This window comes from Sapajus apella, unplaced genomic scaffold (genome assembly GCF_009761245.1).
Source record: "Sapajus apella isolate SASKATOON/1434 unplaced genomic scaffold, GSC_monkey_1.0 scaffold143, whole genome shotgun sequence".
Taxonomy (NCBI): Eukaryota; Metazoa; Chordata; class Mammalia; order Primates; family Cebidae; genus Sapajus; species Sapajus apella.
Genome location: NW_022437083.1, coordinates 1,528,604 through 1,548,427, shown reverse-complemented (window position 1 = coordinate 1,548,427; position 19,824 = coordinate 1,528,604). Strand labels below are relative to the sequence as shown.

Genomic DNA, 19,824 nt, shown 5'->3' with positions numbered 1-19,824 from the left:
TCTCATCAGGGATGCTGGTTCCATGGCTCTGAAAACAGCCTCTTCCCCACATAAAGCCACAGGACGGGGAAGCCACGTTCTCCAGGGGCAGGAAGGGAGATGGAGAAGAGAAGGCTGAAATGGACAGATCCCCGTCTGTGAGGACTCGGGGTTAGGCCTGTATTAGTGCTGGTGCTCGGCTTCACTGGAGGCGTTTAGATGGGTTAGGGGCATCGACCATCAAGGCCGAGTTAGAACCACAGAGACACAGCCACGCCTCAGTCCCAGGTTAGTGACGGCCACGCGTGCACACACAGCCCCTTCCCGGGGTGCTGCTGGGGCGGGCACTGCTGGCGGTGTGCTCACCCCCTGCCTCGCCCGTGGCCCTACATCTCCTCTCAGCTCAACGGGGCATATGGCTGCTTCGACGTCCTTCTCACATGACCTGCGGAGAATCATTCATAGTTTAAGGTGCCCCCTGGCTCACTGCTCCCGCCCCTTCTGCTTTACCTTCCGGCAACCCAGCATCTCGCACCACAGAGGAGACAGCTGAGGGGTCGCTCTGCTCTGCTAGGGGAGACCATTTTCTGTTTTGCTGGAAGCAGTGAAAGGCTTGAAATCAGGCCAAACAGACCAACTCACACCAGACAAGTCCTCCCCATACACGGTGCTCCAGAGAGAAACGGACCTTGCTGGGCACGTGGCTCAGTCCTGACATCTTCTCATTTTGGCCATTACACTTTAGCTGTGGGGCATGGTTCCTGGGGCCTATTCCAGAGACATAAGGGCTTCCACAGGGCTCTGTAACTCCATCCATAACTAAAAGAATTCTGTGCTCTACTGACAAACTTTGGGGCAAAAATCCAACAGCCCTGTGGTTGTGTCAACTTCAGCTGGCTGAGGACAGGGCTAGCAATCCATTCCACAGCCAACTAAAAGGGCAGCCAAAGGCGGGCCCAGGTCTCTTCATCTGAGCCAGATCCAGATAAACAATAGCCTTAATTCCAAAGGAAAGATGGGCTTGAACCCAAGAGGTGGAGGTTGCAGTGAGCCAGGATCACACCACTGCACTCTAGCCCGGGCGACAGAGCAAAAAAAAAAAAAAGAAAAGAAAAGAAAACAAAGATGGGACCCAGAACAAGCGCCTGCAAATGCTGGCTTGAGTTGGTTTTTCTATGAGCCTCTCTACTTGGCTTTCCTTAACATTAAGCCTGGCAGGCAAGGGAGTGCCCCGACCTCACCCCGCCCCTGCCACCCCAGGGCCAGGGTCCCTTACCTTGGCGTCACCCGAGTGAGCTCATCCGAAGGGTGCAGGATGCGGCAGGTGGTGAAGGTGAAGGTGGAGTTGGTCTGAGACATGCACTTCCCAGGGTGGTGTGCTACATTGAGAGGAACAAAGCATATTCTTGCATCCAGGTACAACCACAACGAAACTTAAAATCCAGCGTGTCACTCAACAGATGCAAGAAGCGATGAGCTACCTTGTTAACTGGATCTGGGCGAGGAAGGTGAAACGCAAATGTTCTGGATTGAAGGTGAGTCCTCAAAAATAACCACAATTTTGAGCACTGGTCTGCAGAGCACCGAATTCCAGCTTCCGACCCAGGCCAGGCAAGGTTTCTCATCGGGATTCTTGAGCCAGTAGTGGATCCAGTCTGGGGGGGAGGTGAGGGGGGCTGGGTAATGGGACTTTGGGGGGTAATTTTGTTTCCCGCCTCAGGTCAGACCTGCTGTCTTCTTTTGCGGCTTTACATTTCTTTGCATTGGTAACAGGTACCAAAGCTCTGCTCAGGGGAAGGGGAGGGGTCCAGGCAGGGAGAGCCACTTGGCACCTGGGAGCAGGGCAAGGCTCACAGCTCCCTTTCTGCTCACACAAAAAGGGGCTTAGGGACGCTGGCTCCACTACTGTCTGTCTGTGATCATCATGGCAGGAGATGGGGACTTCAGCTGCCTCGGCAACAACGTGGCAAGAGCTGCAGAGATCAGGGCTCTCCGGGGCCCTAAGCTCCAGGGTCGGGTCTGGTCTGACACACACGGTGTGAGCAGTACGGGGCGCCCAGAACCCCAGCTGTCAACTGCTTTCCTGACATCTCTAAGATGTCCGATGTCTAATGAAAATGAGATGGCAACAAGCACTCCTCAATTTACTTCCCTTTAATGCCCTAGCAAGCCGTTGCTGAGGCAGCTGAGACTATGGTCTGGAGCAAAGTAAATCACGGAAGTGTTAGGACCATGCATGAGAGAGCTGGCAAAGGAACAAGGAACAGAGTCTGCGGGAGACATCATGATTGCTCAGGTTCGTCCTCATTCATAACTCAAGCATCAGAAAAAAAAAAAGATGCTGCCCCAAACAGCATGCACGATGAAGGACTGGGATGATCCTCCCACCCAGCCCCGCCCCACCCGCTGCCCCTGTAGCAGCTCAGCCCCCAGAGACCTCCTGGGAGAAAACTGATTCGGATATCGGAGGCCATGGGGATTCAAAGGCCATGAAGATTCAAAAGGCTGAACTAGAATCTTCTAGCTCCTTATGGCATATTTTCTCTGGGATTTGACAAAAAGGAAAACAACGGAACTGCTGCTGCCCCAGACCTACAGGTCCACACACAGCTGACCGCGTCTTAAAAGAAAACCAGGAACCGAACAAAAACAAACAAACAAAAAATGCTGGAGACACAAATTAAAGGCAGGCAGGACAAAGCCAGAGCACAAAAGGGACGGTCACCGGAGGGGCAAGGCGAGACAGCGTGCTCCGATGCGGAAGGTCTGGCCCGGGCCTGTGTGCCCAAGCAGGCTCCCGTGGCACCTGGCGTGACCGCCAGCACCACAGCCACAGGAGAAAAGTCTCAGCCACGTGGAGCTCCAGGCAAAGCAGGAGGGAGGGGAAAACACATAAAAATGGCCTTTGTGAATCTTTCTCCATCAGTAAACATAATGGTTCAGGAACTCCAGTAAGAAAGAAACCGCCACAAGCAAAACAAAAATGGAACAAGCTATGAAGAGAAGGCAGCCGACAATCACGAGTCTCTTCCTGCGATAAGGTCTAGAAACAGAAAGAACAGAAAGCCTGGGGAGGCATCCCAGGTAACAGGCAGGAAGGGTATTTGGGAAGAGGGACAGGGGAAAGCAGTGAATAGAAGTAAGACAGTTGAAAGAGAGATAACATTTAAGAGAAATCAAACAAGGGAAGCTGGATTTAAAATCAGAAGCATCCCCCCCACTTAAACACATGGCCAGAATATCAAATCAAAAGGTCGCAAATGTTCACTTCCCCCTCCACCCTTTACACATTGGCTCTTCAGTTGCAGCAGGGAGCGAAGGATGGACGTTTTAGAGACAGCTGCATCAGCAGAAGCAAACCCATCTTACACAAATGGGTTTTGGAGGCAGGAGAAGGCTGCTAAAAATTCACAAGTCACCATTCCCCAGAAGCAATCAACAGCTTTAGAAGACCAAGATCAACAAGTGTCCAAAGTGCTAAAGCCAGAGGTTCGGCCCCTCCAAAATACCACCAGGACGCCTGGGCCCGCGGGCGGGCGGCTCTCCACACGTCAGCACTGACCACCGGGCCGCTGCTGCACCTCCCTTCCTTGAGACACAACATAGAGACAGTGAGTCACCCAGGACCGAGATGTCAGAGGCCCCTCATGCTTGCTACAGAGCAGCAGGCTGATTCCTAAGGCCCTGATGCAGGAGGACAGCAAGTTCTAGAAAAACAAAACGGGAGGAACATCAAACACCCTTCTTGTCAGGAAATGGGGGTGGGGGTGAGAGCTCAGTCACCGAGCCCCCTTCTTTATCTAAAGGGAAAGTTCCGTGCAGAAGATGGTTTCACGTGTTCATCCCATGCTGCTCAATTTGGGGGCTCCAAAAGGACAGGCTTTCTTGGATTTCATGCCTTAATTCCCTATTTTTTTCTCTCAACCTGAGTGAAGGGCTTCCTGGTGTTGTGAAGAGACGGGCATACGTAGATGGGTGAGAGCATTAACAACAACAGATATTTCCATCATTTTACTTAGGAATGCATTTGCATTTACCAATAAAAACCCCTAATTCTTTTTTAATTGTTTTTCTTCTCCCAGATTCCGACACTGGTACAAAATGTGATGGGCTTGAAACTTAATGAATCCTTGATTATTCAAGATCTTCTCCGGTGATGAACTGCCCATGGCCAGCATGCAGATGTTTTGTTCTGAAAACATACCACATGCAAGCACACATCCTTCTGCTAGCTACACGGGGGGCGCGTCGGAGGACTTTGAGGGTGACAGCCACCCGCCCCACACACTAACAGAGTGACAGCTCACTGCCATGCTCCTCGGGGGCTGTGGCACCTGGGACTGACTGGAAAACTGGGTAGCTGGGATCTTTCTGCTGAAGCCAGTGAGGAGGGATCCCTGACACGGCCCCCACTCCCGGGATGCCCCTCAGACTGCGCTAGACAGAGTGGGGTGGCTTCTGCGCTGTGGACTGCTCAAGCCTCCCAGGGAAGACAGGTAGAAGGCCCGCGGATTCCTACAGCCCAGTGCTTTCATGGTGAGCAGAAGAAAGCACAGAGGGGCTGGGTCACTGCGGGGGGCCCAGGGGTTCCACAGGGAGTTGTAGGATGAGGATTCTGCCCGTCTGCCACCCACAAAATACAACTGGTACCCACCTGCTCATGCCCTTCCTTCCTCATCACCCCTGGGAAGAGCTGGGGACAGAAGCTTGCTTCTCTCTAAAGGCCGCCATAGAACCCAGCCCTTAAAACAACCCTCACGTGAGCTGGAAGACGGACTTGGTATGCTGCTATGGGGAGATTTAGGGTGCAGCATTCACCAGACACAGCTGCCTCCGGGGAAGCCCCTGAGGATGGAGACGGCGGCCACGCTGCACACCAAGCTGCTTCTCAACAACTCACATGAGTAACATCTACACACGCGAAACACATTTACAGAAGCACCTCAAGATCTTGGAAAAGGGACTCCGCCTTTGTGACGCACTGAAGGCCTTCCACGTCCTTTCCGCCATTCTTGGGAAGTGGCCGACTTGTGTCAAATAAACCCTATGCCCCTGACCTTCCTGTTCTTTTTCAACTTGAACATGTAATGGGATGCTGCTGTCACATGGCTTGAATCTGCTTTGCAAGTTCCATAAGCTCCTCCACTAATACCCCTCCCCCACCCAGCAGTGGCACCCACAGGCCAGCCTGTTCTATCCAAGTAAAAACAAATCTATTGAAAATAAAAGCCCTTGTCCATCCAGCTTAAGGCGTGTTTTGAACTGTCCCTTGGGACTACAGCCTGCTTTGGACGTTTAATGCCCAGTTTCTGGTGACTTTGTGGCCTTTTGCTTGAGGGGTGGAAGGGGGAGAGGGAGACGTGTCTGCCTGTCAACTGCATGAGAAATAGTTCCCTTTCCATCAAACAATGCTTTACCCCTTCCCAAAGGACTAAAATATCAGGGCATAGAAGATGCTCTAGAGATGTTCCTGTCTCTTCACGATGTCACCCTGCCCATGACATTTTCAGGGAAAAATAAAAAGTTGTGTGATGAGTTCATGTGGGAAAAGCTCCATGAAGCCCGTCTGCCCTACGAGTCGTCATTGCTAGAAGTACTGTGTAGGATTCCCGCGGCTTTGCCAAGGGTTTCCTCTGGAGGTGAGGGGTGGGGATCACGAGCAGTTTCACACGCAGCGGTGCAGCTTTCTTGTTTTAGAAAATACAAAGGCGATTTTAAATGATAACATGCTGTACAAGACGACGCTTCCAAAGGCCTTGGTTCTGGGCTTCGCAGAGGCTTGGTATTTATTTGTTCTCTGCGTTTCTCCACCAGGCCCCCGACCGCTCCTGCAGCTCAGTGGAGATCCCGAGCTCGGTGGGCAGACGTCTGGCCAGCGGGAACTTGGGAGGTTTCTATCACAGAGATTTGAACCACATCACAAGACCTTTTTCTGATTTCTGCACAGCTTATTTTTTGTTTCTGCAAAATTAAAAGTCGACTTGCTGCTACGCCAAGTTGCCTACTCTGTTTCATCTAAAAAGTATGTGATTTAAGAGGTGGACAATTTCACAGCACTGTGCAGAGGGTCAGAAATCCTCTCAAGTGTCCCTGGGGTATCTTCCTGAGAAAGGGGGATTTTTAGAATGCTGCTAAATGTCAAAAGGGCAAATGTGAAACCTCCTTGTAGTCCTCAGACACCACCAAGGCTGGTCCCCGTGCCCTCTGTTCTCTCGTCCTTCCTTCTGTGCAGACACCGACCGCGCAGGGAGCTGGCCTGGCTGAGCTGCACTGAGGCTTCCCCCGCTGGTGTTTACGTCCCCTGGGCTCCACTCCTCCTCTCCACACGGGCACTCCCTCAAGGGTGTGCCCTCCACGCTGGACGGGTGTCGGTGGGGACGCCTACCCCTCAGCCACCCGCGTGCCTCTAGGGGTGCTGGGGTTGTTCAGAAGTGAGGACACCAGAGAGGCCATGCTCAACAAGTGGGCTCTGTTCCGGGTATTTTAAGCAGGGCTGACTCTGCGCTGTCTGTTTTGAAGGAGTCAATTCTTTCATTCTTCATTTTTCCACTTGCAGGCAGCAGCTGGCCTGCTGTACTGTGGCTTCATATGCATTCTGACGGAGGAGCGCTGGGGTTTCCTTTGCGTCTCCTCACACAGGTGGGTGTGAGCCGGCCATCCTCTCTATCCACAACAACCAAACGCCCTCATCGCCGCCACGGAACCAGGCTGAATCAAAAAGTGTTCCCAACAGAGCGGGAACTCACATCAACTCCCTCAGTGTAGACAACGGGAAAGAGCTTCCCTGCACCCAAAGGTCTGTGAACCGAGCACACCAGACTTCGCCTTCCAGACCCATCAAGTCCCCAAACCAACTTCTCACAGCCTGCCTGAACCCCACTTCTGTGATCTGCGGTGGACTGAAGGGGGCACAGCATACGAGCCAGCTGGGCCCCGCCCGGCAAAGCTGCACGAACACCCTGCTCCCCTGCTGCCCTGGCTCTTCCCACCACAGCCCTCCTCTGCCCTTTCCTCGCTCAGCCACTGCTCCTGACCCTGGGCCTATGTATCCAACAAGGAGGCAACGGAAGACGCTGATTCTTGGCGTTTGCCTTGGTGGCCTGGCTGCTGGAGATTTTGGGAATTTTTCAAGGGCAATTTTAGCCAAGTGTGTTTTTTCTCGTCCACTCTGACTTTAAGATCTCAGCTCTAGGCCAGGTATGGTGGCTCGCACTGGTAATCCCAGAAGTTGGGAGGCTGAGGCAGGCAGATCACTTGAGCCCAGGAGTTCCAGATCAGCCTGGTCAACAGGGCGAAAGCCTGTCTCTATAAAAATAGACACATTAGCTGGGTGTGGTGGCCACGCCTGTAGTCCCAGCTACTTGGGAGGCTGAGGCAGGGAAATCACTTGAACCCGGGAGGCGGAGGTTGTCGTGAGCCGAGATTGCGCCACTGCACTCCAGCCTGGGCAACAGAGCGAGACTCTGTCTCAAAAACAAGGAGCTCAGCTCCAGCTGGGACAGTTTCCAATGTGGCCAGGTAAGATGCCAAGATGCCATGATTTGTATAAGTTTTTGAGGATATTTCCCCTCCATATGAACCAGTCTTGCTGTGTAAAGGCTTTAAAATAAACTGACCATCAATTTTCTCTAACCATGCGGCTTTAATCCCGCTTCTCTCTCACCTTTAAGGATCAAGGCATCCAAGATAATTCAACTAAACTGCCCATCCGCCAGCCAACTACCGACGTCACTGTCTGACTTTCTGTCCCCTGCCACATGCAGGCTCTTCCCCACACAAACGCCTAAAACACAGAGTGCTCGCAGAACAAGAAGGTGACTGGTTCTGATATACTTTCTATATAAATTAAAACATATCACTGAAAGTAAAACTATAATCTAAAACTTTTCAAACATTCCATTTTAATCATCTAAATTTTGTACAATACAGTAACATGGAATCATCCTTCTTACGACGTGGGATTATAAACATCAACAACTGGATGATGCTTCAAATAATACATTTAAATACATAAATCAAACTTTTTCAGTGCTTAAAACCCTTTCTCCACGGGACAGCAGGCTCTGAACAAAAGCGCCTAGTATGTAAGTCTTCCCAGTTTCCTTCAATCATAGCAGCTATGCATAAAAAGGTTAATCACCTTCTGTCCCCAAAGGGTCTCCCCACTGAGGCTTCCCAGGCAGGCAGCAGCTCCTGGGATAGTGCTGTTTGGGAACAGAAAAGCCCAGGGGTAGAAGATGAATCAAAAGGCAGGGACCAGACCACCGTGGATACAAATTGCAAGGCAGAGCATGCCCCAAGCCCTTCCCAGGAAGCTTATCTGTCTGCCTGTGTCTCCATGATTGCAGGAATAGCTACTTGGGACCCCTAGGATGATTTATTTAGTGATGTGCTTTTACATTATGAGAATTTAAATGTTCCTGTAATTCCCAATAGAGAAAACAGAGCCAACTCACTGTTCACCCTGCTCCTCTCTGAAGCCAGTTTTTAAACATGAGTCTTACCCAGAAAATAAGCCCCAAAAGAAGTCTCATCTAAATGCTCAGACTCTTCCTAAATTACCTTCAGCAGCCTAGATAATTCTCTTTTTATTACACACCTCCAACCTGACCCTTGCTACAGTTTCAACTATAAATGTTCATGCCCCTCCTCAAATAAAGTTGCCAGGATGAATTTGCTAAGGTTTGAGTACAGAGGGAACAAGCAAGAAAGAGCTGTTGGTGTCTCTGCTCAGGAGCGCGGTCAGGACCACAGTCCTCGTCGCTGGCCCCTTCTCCCCCTCTGTGTCCTCCAGGAGAAGCTGTTTCCTGACTTGATAAGCTTCAGTCCTTCTGTACAACGTCTTGAAGATGCACCTCATGGTGCTTCTTTCCGTTTCCAGAATTCAGCTTTTATTCTACCTGAGAGGCTGCCAGGGAGCATCCCAATCGACATGACGCCGACCCCTTCAGCCGCAGAAATCAGCCAGGCATCATGCTGTGCGGCACCACCTGCCTTCCTGACGGGCACTGGTGCGGATGCCAAAGCTGGGACACTCCGCACTGGTTTTCCTTTTTCAAGGTATAGATACGAAATAAAAAACATCTCATTCCCTCACAAGCTTAATCTAGTAATTTAATAGCTTAAAAAAAATCAAACCATTAATAAACCTATGTACTGAACAAATCACACGACTGGATGACTTCTCTAAAGTTAACGTCAAGGACAAAAGGAAGAGTTGATCCCACATAAAATCCCTTAACCACAGCTGCCTGAAGTTAGCGAGGGGAATGGGAGACACCGCCAGGAACCCCAGCTCCTTCCTGCCGTGTTTCGTGGGGAGCGCTGCGGCGTTCACAGAGGAAAATCATGAATCATGAAGACGCATGTCCTCGTTTCAGACTGGGTGACTTGGGAATGACATGAGGATGACAACACAGGGTAACTCATTTCTTCTCAGTCTCTCCCCTGACTCCACAAAAGCTTTGTCTTCCCAGCACAAGGGGCTGGGAGGCCCAGTCCAGGCAGAGCGTGCTGTTGGGGAAAACAGTAGCCATGTGATCCCACGTTCCCAGGGCTCAGAGCACAAAGCTCTTCATCCCAGTGGCGACTGGGATGTGGGTGATTCTGTAAACTCACGGTCACAGCTTCAGTGCTTGGGCGCAGTGGGTGGAGTCAGGCGGAGCTCCCTCCCAGCCTCATCTGGGGCTCTCTCTCCGGAAAAGCTTAGTGACATTCTCCGAAGGTTTACTTGGTTACTGAGTGTTGCTGACACACTTTTAAAAAGCCCACTTTGAACACATGCGTAAGCTGGAAAGAAAATGATGTATCTACCTACACTGAGGCCGGGAAAGTGACGAGGCTGGCGAAGATCTGAAACCCTGAACCTTTACAGGTTCTTTCCATTTTAATACAGCACATAGGCGACAGATGGTCTCACTTGCCTTCAGAATGACCCAGCACCCAATTTCCCCGAAGCTGCTCAGCTCCACTTGGAAATCACCAGGGAACTTGGGAATCTTCTCCTTAGACTCAAGGAGACACCCAGACCAGGACGAAGGGCACTGATGTTCTCAGCCGCCCAATAGCCCACTTTTTTTTTTAGCAGCCTTTCCTGGTCCCTCTTTAAGATCCCTGCTGGGCCATGCACCTCCAAGACGGGCAGGGGAGCGACACCCATTGTTACAAATAGGAGGCTTCAGACTCTGTATTAAAAAACAGAACCGCACAACGAGAATGCTTTAATCATCACCCACACAGACGAGCAGAAGCTACAGACAGAGAGCCACTACGGATGGTGCCTGGAACAGAGGTGAGAATGGCCCAAAACTCTGCCTCCGGGAAAGGTGCCAAGTTTACAGGACTTATCATGGTGCCCTCACCAGACCCCTCCTCCTCCTCCTCCTCCTCCTCCTCCTCCTCCTCCGTGGCCGCTGGCGGCTCCTGCATCTCCTCTGGGGAAGCCTGAGGCCGGCTCGGGTAACTTCTGCTGCCTGAGACAGTCACACGTGCTCGGGACCTCTCACCTGAGGTCTCTGGGTTCTGAACTGGCGTGGAGGTAGCTAGGCGCGGGAGAGAAATGTGGTCACCTGTGTCATCTTCTTCAAAGTCGTTAAGGCAGTACACTTCATCCAGGTCAACGTCCAGTGTCCGGAAGCCCTTGGTGACCACACCGGGCCGGGGGTCCAGGATGCCCCCAAGGTGAGGTTGGGCCAACTGCTGCCAGTGGTGCAGGGTGGCAGAACCTGCAGGAGACCAGGGGGGAAGAAGGGGACGAGAAGAGAGGCTTAGGATGGAAGTCCAGGACAGTGGCTGCTTACAACCCTCAAAGTGCTCAGCACGAACCCCGGCAGGGCCTGGGCCTCCAGGTGGACCACAGTGGGAACTTCAGGAGCTGCCCTAAACCTAACTCTACCACAAAACAGTAGCCAAACCCTACCACGCCCAGAAGGGGTGCCAAGTTAAGAAATCAACAATTTTTTTTAGGTAAAATCCACACCATAGTATGTGCAAAGGAAGTCTGGGGACAAGGCTTTTATTTTAATCAACTGATGTCAACCCCAAAATTCAACACCTTCGCATTTTACAAAATGGAAGGGGGAAACATGGCAAGGTAAGCATCAGAGGGGAGCACATGTACTGATTCTATGCCAGATACACACTGCCGGGGACAGGGAAGACATGAGCTCAGGCAGAATAAGATCACATCAAACCAGGCCCAGGACCCACAGCAAGAGAAAAGCGAAAGGAAATGAAGGCAGCTCACAGAGGTAAGTGGCGGATACGACCATTACCCCCTTGACTGAGGTTTTCTAAATTCTGCCAGCAACTTTGAGAGGCTGCTGGGTTAGGGAGACGGAATCGGGTCAGAGAGGTGTGATTTAAGAACACGGTCGGTCCACACAGACGTCTAATGCAGGGGAGCCCATCTTCTCCATGACACCGGAGTGTGTCCCTGAAGACCTCAAGGTGTCACAGGTGCTCTACAAAGAGAAGTGTCCCTAAGCCAAGCGTGCTCAGGAAACTTAGTGAAGAAGTATTTTTGCTGAGGGGCATCACAGACCCTGTCATATGCCACAGTGTCCTTGCCCGACTTATTTCACAGAGGAACACTTTCACCCTTGGAACACTTACTAATGCCGCATGTGCCACCACGCTAGTGCACGGCCCGTGAGCGTGAGGCTGGCAGCGCTCATTCTACAGATGAAGGAGGTACCCAGATGCGCATGGCCTCGCCAATAAATATTCCGTGCTCAAAGGACAGACTTCCGAAGGGGTCCGGGCACCGGGAGGCAGGAGCCTTCCTGCAGGGGTCCGGGCACCGGGGGACAGGAGCCTTCCGCAGGGTCCGGGCACCGGGAGGCAGGAGCCTTCCCGCACAAATGGATGCTCGGGCAGTCACCACTGGTTTACCAAGGCTGTGCTTGCTGGGTAGGGAAGAAGCACTTTAGGATACCAGGCTGCCCTGGGGCTTGAAGACACGGGAGTTGAGGCTGCCAGGAGCCAGCAGCTCAGGAAGTCAAGACAGAAGAGAGGGGAACGTGGGCAGGCTGAGGTGGGAGGCGGCGGGTGAGGGAGGGGCCTGTGGTGTGGGTGCGGAGTCTGCCGTTTCCAAACAGCCCTCGGAAATAACTTCTCAGGGACAATCTCAGCCAGAGAGGCTGGAAAGGGATTTATAAACGAGCAATTTCAAATCCGCTTAGAAGGAAAAAGGCAGCGCACACTGCCAATACATGTTCAAAGAGTTCCTAGACACCGTTTCAAGGTCTACCCCAGGTTTAAGAGTTCATGGGTACAGGAGCAACATACCTACTCTGGATATATGAAATATAAATAGAAAATACACTAAATTAAAAAGAATTAGGAAAGAAAGATTCTAAGGAAAGAGGGTGTCACATATCTGTTCTCTCACTAGGTGCTAAGGCGCATCTAGAGTGATGGTTCTCAACTAGGGACAATTTTGCGCCCGCCCCCCGCCCTGGAGACACGTTTGGTTGTCTCGGCGGTGGAGGAATGGCGTCTGGTGCTCATGGCATCTCGCGGGTAAAAGCCAGAGACGCTGCCCCATATCCCACAATGCACAGGGCAGCCCCACAGCAAAGAACGAGCTGGCCCCAAATGTCAGCAGGGCTGGCGTTGAGAGACCTTGCTCTAGAGCTGTGCTCCTTAACTCTCAGCTGTCTTGAGAATCTGAAGGAAGCTGTGGACCCACTTCCTAAGGAAGCATGCATGTTAGCAACACCAAATGAGCCCAGGGCTTCGCAGACCTGCAGGGACCAGGTCACGGGCTCCCGAGTCCCACCTGCCACAGCCTCCTTGTGAGTTTTTAAATCAAGCTTCCCCACACCGAGGCAGGCCTGCACAGCGCCTTGGTTTACATCTGTTACACCAGCTCACTCCTCGAAAGCACTAAGTATTATAATTACGCACTTTACAGATGGGGGAATGGTGGCTGCCTGAAGTTACATAACCTTCCAAAGTCACTTAATTAGTGGTGGCGTAGCCGGGGTTCACAACTAAAGACCAGGTTTGCACACTGCCCACCCATCACAACCCACAGGCCTGAGGACAGGAAGGACACCAGTGTCCCCGCTGCACAAATGGTCAGCAGCAGAATTTCCAGGTGGGTGTCCAGGGCCTGCCAGGAGGCAGTTCTGCTGAGAGGTGCTCTCTGCTGTCCCTGGGGACTCCCATTCACCCTGCCCAGCAGGCCCCAGTACGAATGCCCGCCGGCTGTGCAGGTCATCCCTGATAGCAAAACAGCACCTCGAGAAGTCTTAAAAAGCCACCGTACTATCAGGTTCAGCTTGGGACTGGACACATGGGAGTCTGAGAAGGATGATGAGAAAGCCCCGGTACAATATGGCCACGTCACCTCTACTTTTGGAAGGGAAAAAGGGGGTACGCCAACAGACTCTGGAAGGTGAAGAACCCTGGTAAGGAGATACTGAAGCCTCTCATCCTTCTGAAGGGAGGATGTTTACGATTCACTGGGAGAGAACCCAGGGAGGCTGGAGGTCTCGGCCCCGACAGCAGTCTAGGCCTTTCTCCTCCAGCTGTTTAACAGGCCGACCCTTCCCCGCCTCCCCTGCCTGCTCCCAAGGATGGGCTGGAGAGAGAAGTGAGGCTGTGAAGGGTCTGCTGTTTGGAGTTAAAGAGGCCACAGACATGTGCGGAATTACTTGCATTCTCTGACACTCCACAGCCAAGGAAACAGTGAAATCACAACTAACACATGATGTGGAAAGACGCATCGTCCTCAGATTTCTATCCCACGCCTTGGGCATCCTTTACTCACGTAAGAACGGCCAACTGCTACTGGGCATTTGCTAGGTGCCAGGCACTTTCCTGAGGTCTACATTTATAACTCACTTCATCTTCACATTGTCCCTGCTGTCTGCAGTTTGCAGATGAGGGAGCTCGAGTATAGGAAGGAAGGTCACTTGCTAGCAGCTGCATTGCTGGCAAGTGGCTGACTGATCTGGGACTGACACCAAGGCTGGCTTAACCCTCAGCAGTGAGAGGCCTCGCACGAGAATCTCCAAAATCTGGTCAGTAACACACCTGAATGTCTCTCGAGACACCCATGCAGGTGTCTTCTCAAAGCTGGTTGTACTATTTCAGTTCTGTCATGCTGCGGGGCTCACGGACTATCTCCACTCCTGGCTGGTTCCAAGGCCCCGGGGGGTTGGCCAAGCCTGTCACCTCCCTGCTGCTGCCTAAGCCATGTGGGAATTCTACCAACCTCTTGGCTGCCTGCAGTCCTTCCTTTAACATAAGAAGGTATGTGAATTAAAAAATAAATATGAATTGCATCTTCTTCAGAGACAACGTTGCCTCCTTCCCATCCATTTCTCCAGCTCGTTCTCCAGCCTGGCTTCCTTTACTTGCCAGACACTGTAAAATGAGCTATCTCCCATTACCAACCCAAGACCTGCTCACTCCTCCCACACACGAAAACCAGGCGCACAGGGCAAGGGAAGAGAGAAAGCTTCATTTCCTGGCGGGCCCCAAGGGAAAGTTCTGTGGGAAAAGCGCATGGACAGCAGGGCAAACGTAACTAGGGTCACTGCCTCTTTCCCCTCTGCTTTCCTTCCACACCCCGGTGCTCCAGCCAGAACATTTTCAAATCCTCAAAAGAGAGGAAATCCCAAAATCTACTAACGTCAGAGGAGCATCAGGACTCAGACACTAGAATGAAGCCTGCTGGGTAAGGTACAGCTCCTCAGTGTAGCCTTTCCTTTAATTTCATATTATCTATCTGGACATGCTGCCTTCGTTATGATTAATCAGAAAGGAAGAGGAAATTACAGGAAGAAAACACTGCCCACCTCGGTCTTTTTAACACAGATCTCCTTCTAGTCTGAATGTTCTGTTTGTTCTTCACCTGCTTGAAGCTGGTCAGGCAAGATGAAGAGACAGGTGTCTGCCAGCACTCTGAAACACCTGGCTGTTTTGGCTGCCATGGTGAGCAGATGGCAAGGTGAATTAAACAGGTAAGGGAGCCAGGCGGAAGACTCTGGCTGGCACCTGCTTCTCCAGGGACCTCACCTCAGGTACGTTTACCTGGGCTGCTGGTGATCACGGGAATCTCATTCGCTTCTCAGTAGACCAACAGAAGGAGATAATTTAAGAATAAGACCCTAAAGCTGGTCCAGATCTCAACACTAGTAATTCCGCCCTACAGACCTGCATGGGAGCAAGTTTGGGAAGCCAGAATTTTAATAAGCACCTACTAGATGCCAGGCACGATATAAAACACTTCACATTTACTCCTAACACAGTCCAGTTTGGTAGCCATCAGCCTATTTCACAACCACAACTAAAGAAAACAAGGCTCAGAAAGTGCGTCATTTACCCAGTGTCACAGTGAGCGCCGTACTGAACCTGGCCTAGGCTGACTTCCGCATCAGCACTCGGTCTGATCTTACTAAACATGGTAACAAAAAAATAACCGCGGAGGAGAGGGGAAGAAGAAAATATTGGCTGTATTTTAAACAGCTAAGAAGTCTGCGCCAGGTGTGCTGACTCACGCCTGTAATCCCAACACTTTAGGAGGCGGAGGTGGGAGGATCACTTGAAGCCAGGGGTTCAAGACCGGCCTGGGCAACATGGTAAGACTCTTTCTCTACAAATAAATAGCTAGGCGTGGTGATGCACTCCTGCAGTCCCAGCTACTTGGAAAGCTGAGGCAGGGGGATTGCTCGAGCCCAGAATTCCAGGTTGCAGTGAGCTATGATCACACCACTGTACTGCAGCCCGGGTGACAGAGCGAGACCCTGTCTCAAAAAGTAAATAAATAGATAAACGGCTAAGAAGTCAGAGAACTCCAAATGGAGCCAAAAGCATCTATCGCATGAGGCTGTGTTACAGGCCACTATGCTAAGACATGACTTTTTAATGGTATGGATTTAGCCTCCTGGGTAGCAGAGTACTATAGACGAAATGCATCTTGCTAATCTAACAGGATTTCCTATTGTCCTATTAGCTAATCATAAAAATACTATCAAGTCACAAAATTAAAAGAAAAAAAGCCGAACTGTGTGCTTTGAAAATGAATCCAAAAACATATTCTTAGATGATCTAATGAAACACAGTCAAATGTAGAAAGCAGACAAGACAGAGATGATAAATTCCAATGATCTCTGGGTGACAAAGGAGAAAAAAGAAAAGTAAGGCAGAAAGTAAAATTGCAGAAATGAAAGATTTTATTGAAAGAAGAACAGACACAGTGTGAATCAGAAAACAATCACCAAGCTTACAACTAAATAAACAATTAAAAAGCAAGCCGCACCTCTTCTGAACTCTGAGAAGGACCCCAATTATACAATTTAAAGTAGTAATAAAAACAAACCAGCCCGCCCTCTTCCTCTGGGGACCAAGGAGCCCAGTCAGGTCTTGGGTCTCCAAGAAGAACAAGCGTACCTGACAGCACACGGCTCTCACAGGAGCAGCACTGCTCCACGGGGCAGAGACAGGTTCTTCTGAGGTGAACGTGGTTAGATTCTTTTTCGTTTTCACACCACGGAAACACTGTTGATGTATACCGTATGTAGACATACGTATAGTACATAAACAATATATCCGTGGTATTAAAACCTCATGGGGGGTGATTAGCAAAAAATGTCCAAGGAGGCTCCTTAGCTGGGACAATAATTTTTAAAAAGCTGGAAACGCTGCCTGACAGAAGTTCTAATTTGGCTTGGTATCGTAAGTGTTAATACAGAGTTTTAAAACACCTTCTCAAACTTATATGGCTTTTCAAACTAAAGGGGTAAAAAATGAAAAACAGAAACCCTTGCTGGCTCTTGACAGGGTAGTATCAGGTAGAGGAAAACATTTTGTAAGTGCCTAAACTTAAAAAAAAAACAGAAAAAAAAAGGAGGGAGGAAAAGAGGGAGGGAGAGAGGGCGGGGGAAGAAGTTTTTCCGAGTTTCATCGTCTGAGGTGCCCCTGATAGCAAAACATGAGCTGCCCCTGGAAAAGGGTGGCTTAAGGAGGTGGAAACTCACTTGTCTCCACAGCCACCCTTCCTGGGCTCCAAACTGTAGATTCTAGGAGCCGAGCTCAGAACATACTGCATCTGCCGAAAACCACAGCTTGTTATATGAAGATCAAGTCAGAACACATAAGCCCACAAATCACGTTTGGGTGGTTATGGAGGAAAAAAAATCTCCATTTAATAGAGTGTGCTTGGCACCTCTCCCTGATGCCAAAACTTCGGAGATGCTAAAGCATTAATTCTCTGTGTTCCTCACACCCACGGGCAAAACCTAATGAATTTCTGAATCTGTCAGCAGTGCAGCTACGGCTACAAAAGGTTTTTATCTCTAAGGTTCTAAAAGCAAAGGGAAGAACTAGAGGACCACAGTGCACGGGCCTGTCTTTCCTTGGCAGGCCTCGTGGCCTGTGTGTGCGCTGTCGCACCTGCCAGCCAGAGCGGGGGCACCGGGTCTAGGCTGAGCCACCCTAGAGGAACTCAAACCAGCAGCGCGGGTGGCTGTCGCGGAAGAAGAAGGAGTAGGCGTGACAGAGGTGCCCCGCCTTGCGCAGGTGGATCAGGGACCACAGGGAGTCGCCCAGGAGGACGGAGAGGGACCGAGGCCCCGTGCGATCACCTTCCAGCGGCTTCACAATCTGCAGCTTCTCGGGCAGGTAGGAGCGGCTGCTGAAGGACATGCCGGAGAAGCCGGTGAACTCGGAGAAGCGGGAGTGGGTGCCCAGGGACATGATGCTCTCGGTGGGCGTGAGGGAGCCGCTGCGGGGCTCGCCCTTCTCCGCCAGCTCCTGGAGCTTCCTCTCTTGCTCCTCCTCAAAGAACCTCCTCTCCGAGAGGTAGTTCTCCCGGCGCAGGGACAGCCGCCTCAGCGCGGTCTCCAGGTCGTGGGAGCCGGGGGTGCCTGGCGTCCCCGGCTTCTTACTTCGCTCCTCATTTCTGGAAGAAGACACGGGCGTGAGGGTGGAATGTAGGCAGGGCTGCAGGGCACAGCGGCGGCTGTCCCCGGGGCTGCAGGACCCTCCAGGGGAGCCAAGGCAAGCAGCTGACATTCAGGCAAAAGGTGGACAAATGCGTGTCCAGAGCTGCTCCCGCCTGGGGTCTTTTCTGGGGGGTGGAGGGGGGACTGTGGATGAGTGTTTGCACAGACTGAGTCAGTCTAGTCCCTCCACACCTCTCCCTCAAGAACCTGCAGGAAGAGCCTGCAGGCTGCTGCTCCTGGCTACCAGAAGGAGCGAGTTTAAGGGACGCTTCTCTGTCCCCTTGAGGGAAAGGAGCCCCGACCCCAACTCTGAACAAAATCTGCTCCGACCAGGGAGGCTCCTGTCTGTCTGATCCAACTGGTCAGGAAGAATCGACTTTATTAGGTCAGAGAAAAAGAGCATACAAAGTGCACAATGGGTGTGTGTGTGTGTGAGTGTGTGTGTTTGTGTGAGAGAGTGTATGTAAGGGTACACAAAGTGGACAATGGGTGTGTGAGGTGTGAGTGTGTGTGTGTAAGGGTACACAAAGTGGACAATGGGTGTGTGAGGTGTGTGTGTGAGTGTGTGTGTGTAAGGGTACACAAAGTGGACAATAGGTGTGTGAGGTGTGAGTGTGTGTGTGTGTGTGTGTGTGTAAGGGTACACAAAGTGGACAATGGGGGGGTGTGTGTGTGTGTTAGAGTGTGAGTGTGTGTGGTGTGTGTGTGTGTGATGTGTGTGTGTGTGTGTGTGTGTGCGCGAGCTCGTGCCTGCCTGTCTGCCTTCAGGACAAAGAGGAACTGACCACTCCTAAAGAAAGCCCCGTCCTGGGCACCCTGGGCCCCCGCCCCCACCCTCTGCACCTGTGACCACATTCTGGTCACAAGACAGCCTCGTCCTCCTCAGTCTCTCCAATATCCAAGCTACAAAGTGGTCACAAAACAAATGTCTGTTCTGTAGCCTTACCATGAAGATTAACAAAAAAATATTCATTAATCCTCCCCTCAAGCATTTCACAGCATAGACTTTCCGGTATTATGTTGTTATACGACTTTAAGCTGATTAAAATATCATATTGAGGACAGGCACGGGCTCAGTGGGTAGGTGGAACAGATCTGGAGAACTAACTGGAAGGTCTATTTTTTTTTTTTGGAGACAGAGTCTTACTCTGTCACCCAGGCTGGAGGGCAGTGGTGCAATTATCAGCTGGCTGCAACCTCTGCCTCCCGGGTTCAAGCAATTCTCCTGCCTCAGCCTCCCAAGCAGCTGAGATTACAGGCACCCACCACCACGCCCGGCTAATGTTTTGTATTTTTGGTAGAGATGGGGTTTTGCCATGTTGCCCAGGCTGGTCTCAAACTCCTGAACTCAGGCGATCCGTCCACCTTGGCCTCCCAAAGTGCTGGGATTACAGGCGTGAGCCACCGTGCCCGGCTGGGTCTGTGTTTTTCAGGCAATTCTCATCCGCCCCCCTCTTAACAATGACTGAGCCCGCAGACAATCCATACCGCTCCTCACCCCAAAACAGAGAAGCGAAAGCTCCCAGCGCGCTCACCCCAGGTCGGCCTCTGTTTCCAGAATGATGCTGTTGGTCTTGTTGTCGAGGACCACGTTGCTGACGTCGCTGCCGTAGAAGCTGGACCGCGGGGTGCTGACGCAGCTGGACAGGAGGGAGTGTGTGCCCGAGGACTGGTTGGAGCCGGGGATGTTCATGGGGGAAGGAGTCAGAGATCTCTGCCTGACGACCTGGTTGATGCTCCTCACGGTCTCAAAGACACGCTTCTGGTGACTAGGGAGAAGGCAGCACACTGTGAGCGAGCCAACGTGGGGACAGCCCCGGAGTTTCACCACCAGAACCATCCACTGAGGGGCCGAGAGGACACCTGGCCGTGTGCGTCCCTAGCAGCC

The 19,824-nt window shown here is 51.5% G+C and overlaps 1 protein-coding gene and 1 long non-coding RNA gene across 14 annotated transcripts in view; one reads left to right on the top strand and one right to left on the bottom strand.

The window, feature by feature from the left end:
- Positions 1-19,824, bottom strand: part of TRAK1 (trafficking kinesin protein 1) — a 200,575-nt gene that overhangs the window by 4,762 nt on the left and 175,989 nt on the right. For 5 of the 13 annotated variants that reach the window (XM_032264176.1, XM_032264177.1, XM_032264171.1 and 2 more), the window contains 4 exons: positions 19,472-19,705; positions 17,577-17,893; positions 10,341-10,703; positions 1,256-1,358 (listed from right to left, as the gene is read on the bottom strand). In XM_032264176.1, coding sequence (XP_032120067.1) covers positions 1,256-1,358; positions 10,341-10,703; positions 17,577-17,893; positions 19,472-19,705 — 1,017 coding nt within the window. Of the gene's footprint in view, positions 1-345; positions 425-1,255; positions 1,359-7,868; positions 10,704-17,576; positions 17,894-19,471; positions 19,706-19,824 lie in introns of those variants that run through there. The other 8 variants (XM_032264169.1, XM_032264172.1, XM_032264178.1 and 5 more) reach the window with 4 other exon arrangements.
- The window catches only part of LOC116540616, a 6,292-nt gene continuing 6,145 nt past the window's right edge, over positions 19,678-19,824 (top strand). The window contains exon 1 of the long non-coding RNA XR_004264518.1: positions 19,678-19,824. This exon is cut by the window's right edge and continues 202 nt beyond it. This is a non-coding gene — a long non-coding RNA (uncharacterized LOC116540616).